Source organism: Salvia miltiorrhiza, chromosome 5, assembly GCF_028751815.1.
Source record: "Salvia miltiorrhiza cultivar Shanhuang (shh) chromosome 5, IMPLAD_Smil_shh, whole genome shotgun sequence".
NCBI classification, from domain to species: Eukaryota; Viridiplantae; Streptophyta; class Magnoliopsida; order Lamiales; family Lamiaceae; genus Salvia; species Salvia miltiorrhiza.
In genome coordinates this window covers 34,983,035-34,988,723 of record NC_080391.1, presented here as the reverse complement: position 1 = coordinate 34,988,723, position 5,689 = coordinate 34,983,035, and the positions used below count along the sequence as shown (strand labels likewise).

The following is a 5,689-nucleotide window of genomic DNA, read 5'->3' as shown; positions in this document are numbered from 1 at the left end:
AGTTCTTACACATCTATGACAAAGCCTTACAAAAGTTGTTAAAGTGTAAGAAAAGCATCAATGTCATGAATTAAAGATTGAAATCGGTCAAAGTATTGTTGGAACAAGTGAAAGACTGAAACAAAAAATAATATTTATTTATTTTTGAATTAAAATCGAAGGTTTTAGAAGTAAATCGTAGGCTAATTAATCAATGAAAAATAAATACTAAAAATTAACACAATCGATATTAGCACTCAAAACACACATTGGAACAAAAAAAAATGTGTCCGACCGGAAAAAACAAGTGTCCGACCGGACACAAGATTTCACCGGTCGGACACATACTTGTTCCGGTCGGACAGATGTTTTTTTGGTTCCATTGTGTGTTTTGAGTGCTAATATCGATTGTGTTAATTTTTAGTATTTATATTCCATCGATTAATTAGCCTTCAATTAATGGACATAATTTTTTTTTTAAAATTGATGATAAACGACAAATATGATGTGAAATAGCCTTGTCAGTAAAGTATTCATTTCAAACACTCTAATTTCATTGAAATTCACGTGAAATGAAGGAATCTTTGTTTATATATGAGTGAATTCTCTCATCCGATAGAAATTCTCTCATCCGAACACTCAAAGTGAAAAAGCACTCAAACTCAATAGCTATTATCTTTGTTTATAATATTTTCCAAGTGGTGAAGCTATTATTTGTGAATTCTCTCATCCGAACGTTTAAAGGTATGTCATTTTACGTTTGAAATGTAATTTAAGTTGGTTATTGTTTATCTTCAATGTTTTGTTTGATCCTATATGCTTATGTGAATTATTAGCATATTATAGCATACTATGATTTAAAGCTACGTTTGAAGGAAATACATGTGAATTAGAGCGTATTCTATCATGTTTTAAAGTATTAATTAGTAATTATTACTTACATTTCAGTTCTATACATATATATTGCTACATAAATCATGTTAATATGCTCGAAAATCATGTGTCCGCCCGGACAAGTGTCCTTGAAAATGTGTCCGACCGTGTGTAATTATATATTATGTAATACACGGCCGGACACATTTCCTCGGAAACTTCCCTGGGCGGACAAATGTTTTTCGAGTGTATTAACATGTTATATGTTATATTTTTACATTTTATTCCCTTTACATCATATATTTATTTATTTATTATTTTTTCTGTAGATGAATGAATATGGGAAATACTTTGTGGTTAATTATGGAGGTGCCTTCAATGGTTATGAGTACATCGGCGGCTCTTCTAAGAGTTTGCATATTTTCGGAGACACAATGGCCACTACGGTGTACATGATAAATCACCTGATGTTGGAGAATTCATTGAGCACTAATTACAGCTTGTATTATTTGACGAAGGGATTAAATGGCAAGGTATACAGTAAAAATCTTTTTGTCGATGACAATGATTTGCTTCAGTTGTTGGTGTCCCAGCCACATTTTCCTGAGATTTATGTTGTCGAAGACGATTATAGTGGAGGAGTGTATGTTCCTTCGTTCGATCTCCTTCAATCTTCCGCATATGGAGGTGAATCTAGTGCAACATTCGAAGGTGGGGACAGATTGGAAGGAATCCAAAGATATGCTTATTTAGACCTATCAGCCGGAGATTCACCGGCGCAAGTAATTGGTGAACCGTCGGTCACTTGGGGTAATGATCAGTCAACGGGTTGGCCTTCATGGGATGAGCCAAATCCGTACAACTACGATCACCTAACAACTGATTGTTGTTGAGATCTAGCTGATGATCAATATATATATACAGTGTAAAAAAAATTATTGCATGCACTCAATGTAATCATTTCGATCAACATCACAAATTATTGTAAAACAATGCATTGAAACTAAAAAATGTGTAAGATTGTAAGACTGCCGAAATGATTACATTTGATGTTGACCCACTTAAGGGTTATTTAGTAATTTAGGGCATTGATAGATTTGCATGATAAAGGTGGGCATTTTTCAAAATATGAATAAGGAATGGGGCACTTTTGCCTATTAACACAAAAATATACCTCCTTTCTTTTTAGGATATGATACCACTATTTATCTTAATATTTTATACCTATAAATATTTTTGTTTACAAAAAAAATAACTTATGACTCATTGAATTTAACCTCGATCACTTATTTTTAAATATGAGTATTTTATTAAAATGGATCCTTATTTTATTGAAACTTATTTTTACGTAAGAGTATTTTATTAAAAGTAATGCTTATTTTATTAAAACTTATAGTCAGACTAGGTGTCATACTTCGGCGGTCCATTAGACAGTTAGAATCCTCGTCACCAGTCAGCTCCAAATCCTGCCATCCATTTAAACGCTTATCGACGGTCACAATTGACGATCCGCTTAATGCAAAATGATTGGCTCCTGTGCACACCGCCATTGCTATATAACCTACTCACTAACCGCAAATTCACCACAAATTTGCCAATTCCCTTTTCTCATCTGCCTACCGCTCGGGCAAAATTCCCTTCTCGTAATTCTCTTCAAAGCTTTCAGAAATTGAAATGGCGGGTCGGGGCAAGACACTAGGTTCCGGGGCGGCCAAGAAGGCCACATCTCGAAGCAGCAAGGCCGGGCTTCAGTTTCCCGTCGGTCGTATCGCCCGTTTTCTTAAGGCCGGCAAATACGCCGAACGAGTCGGCGCCGGTGCTCCAGTCTACCTCGCCGCTGTCCTCGAGTACCTTGCCGCTGAGGTGATAATCTTCAATTTTCGTTTTCCCCACTAATTTCGAATCTAGGGTTTGGAATTTCGGTTTTATCTTAATTCCTTTTTTTTTTTTTTTGCAATTGTTGGCTGACTTGACTTTCCTGGTGATTTACTTAAATTGATTAATTTGTTTAAAATTTTGGCTTCTAGTTCCTCGATTTGATGATTTTCCTTTTTTGCGTTTTTCTAATGTGAACAATTTTTCCGATTTCTGGCACTCCCCAAATTCTAGGGTTTGAATCACTGTCGCTAAAAAATAGACTAATTGAACATTAATTTTTCATCGATTTCAGGTTCTGGAATTGGCCGGCAACGCGGCCAGGGATAACAAGAAGACGAGAATTGTTCCCCGACACATTCAGCTCGCTGTGAGGAACGACGAGGAGCTGAGCAAGCTTCTTGGAGATGTTACGATTGCCAATGGTGGTGTTATGCCCAACATTCACAATCTTCTTCTCCCGAAGAAGACAGGGTCGTCGAAGCCATCTGCTGCTGACGAGGATTAGGCCAGAGATGCGTCGGAATTCGGCTTTTAATTCTATAGTTGAATTAGTGTGTTGTTTTGTGTTTAGGTGCAGTTGGTAGAAAGGGAACTGAGCTTCTTTACTTTTCAGTCTTTGTAAATGAATGACTGGATGCCCTTTTTTTCTTGTTTAGCTAATGTAATCAACAAACAGCTACATTCTTGAGCGCTTTATGAAATGGAAAATTTTAAATTTGCTAATCCTGCTTTCCAAAACAAAATAAATTTGCTAATCCTCTTTGTTTAGTTTGTTATTTCCCCAGTGGAAAGTGAGGCCAGATATTATGTGGTAGGATTCGTTTTCTTGTATCTACACTTGTTATTGTTGTTAGCTGATTAATACATTTAATTTTTAATTTCGAAGCGCCGGTGGTTATTGAATTCATGTGTTGTCATAAGCTGAAATGTTAGTGTGAATTTTGATTTTTCAAAGTTTTATTTAAAGAACAATTTTGATTCTTTAAAGTTTTTGTTTTAATCGTTCTTTAAAGTTTTTTTTATTTAAGCGTAATTTATAATGTACTTTTTTTACTTAATAAGTACTCATTTAGTTTATAATGTACTTTTTTTTACTTAATAAGTACTCATTTAGTAGCATTTGCACACCAATGCAATGGACTAAAACGTTTATATTTATATAAAATTGATATTAATTGATATTAATTGCCTATAAATTTATAACGTATACACGAAATTGATTTTTTGCATCTAATTTTATTTTTCTACTTTTAAATACATAACCTTTCATTTTTGTCTCGAATTTATCTGGTGATCGATTTTTTCTTACGACGGCATCAGAATTGACACTGTGACAGCCGAAATTAACACTGTGATAGCCGAAAATTGGCACGTAGACTATTTTTGACATGTGTAATAAAATAAAATAAAATAAAATAAAATAAGAAAAATAAGTTGACATGGAATAAACCCCTCCCGCGTCTTTTTCCCTTTCTCCCTCTTTCCCCCACCTAGCGCCGTGGAGAAGGCGTGCCGGTGATAGGCATGGGAACAACGTCGTTCCCGTCGGCGAACCTGGAGACAACCAGACAGCCGTGTTGGAGGCCGTTGCGGAGGCGCTGCGCCTCGGCCTCGTGGAGTCGTGCGACGATCTCTTCATCACCACCAAGCTGTGGGCGAGCTTCGTGGAGCCTAGCAAGGTCGTCGCCACTTGCGAAATGAGCCTCCAATAAGCCAACTAAAGCTCTGTTTTCGTTTAATTAATTAATTGATTCACTAATTAGGGGGCAAAATTAATGAAATGCAAAAATCTGCAATTGGAGTGTGTAGGAGAAGATGGAGGAGTGCTAGTAGAATTAGGGCTATGTTGGGATTGAAGGGGGGTTTTCAGAGGGATGGGATTTGAGGGAAAGACGATGGTGCTGCCTTGTGGAGGTGCCGGAAGATGGCGGAGGGTGTGGTGGTCCTTGGGTTTTCTTCTTGGGAGCCATGGGTGGCCGGAACAGACAGAGGTGAACGGCGGTAGGTGAAGTGTTTGGAATGGGCTGCTGCGGTGGTGTGCGACTGAGATTGGAACAAGGGCGCAGTCGTGGTGCGCGGTTGGAGATGGCGGCTGGAGGTGTGATTTCAGTGGTGTGTGGCTGGGGGCGGCGCATTGGTGGTCGGATTTCAGAGGGTTAGGGTTCGACTCTTCTCCTTATTGCATGCTTCTGAGGAGAAGGGCTGACGACATTGTTTGGTGTTGAGATGGTGGCAGCGGTGGGGGGAGGGGAATTAGGGTTTGGGAGTGGGAGTGGGAATGAGAGTGGGTGGGGTGGGGAAGACGATGGGTGGGGTGGAGGTGCTTCATTTTTTTCTTTTTTCTTTTTTAAGTTTTTTTCCACATGTAAAAAAAAACCTAAGTGTCAATTTGCGGCTACCACAGTGTCAATTCCAGCGCCGGCGTGAGAAAAACCGATCATCAGATAAATTCGAGACAAAAACAAAAGGTTATGTATTTAAAAGTGGAAAAATAAAAATACGTGCAAAAATCTATTCCGAGAAAACGTTATGGATTTACAGGTAATTAACCCTTAATTTTATTATCATATATATAAATATGATTAAATATATATAAATCACAAATATTTACATTTATTCAATTTTTTCACCATTTTCTCTTGGATGATCGTAAAATTGATGTGACATTGACGTGGATTTTAAAAATGTGTTAAATTCATATAAAATCACAAACTTTGATCGTAATACACTTTGCCCACGAACTTTGAAAAAATTATTTTTTTATTAAAAACTTTCACATTTTTAATTTTCTCACCGTTTTCATATTTGTTCTCTAAATTCGAGTTCTTAGCTTCAAGCTCATGAATTTTCTTACAAAATTGGTCAATATGCCCAATAAGCATGTGATGTGACTCACCAGTTCATTTATTGAATTTGTTTGGACAATCTTCAACAATATAGCATGAAACAACCTTTCAAC

The 5,689-nt window shown here is 36.9% G+C and overlaps 1 protein-coding gene across 1 annotated transcript; it reads left to right on the top strand.

The window, feature by feature from the left end:
• The first annotated feature begins 2,331 nt into the window (after positions 1 to 2,331).
• On the top strand, positions 2,332 to 3,453 carry LOC130986980 (probable histone H2A.1). Its single transcript, XM_057910530.1, has 2 exons — positions 2,332 to 2,715; positions 3,023 to 3,453. The coding sequence occupies exons 1-2, from the start codon at positions 2,527 to 2,529 to the stop codon at positions 3,233 to 3,235; spliced, it is 402 nt and encodes a 133-aa protein (XP_057766513.1). The 5' UTR covers positions 2,332 to 2,526; the 3' UTR covers positions 3,236 to 3,453.
• The last annotated feature ends 2,236 nt before the right edge of the window (positions 3,454 to 5,689 follow it).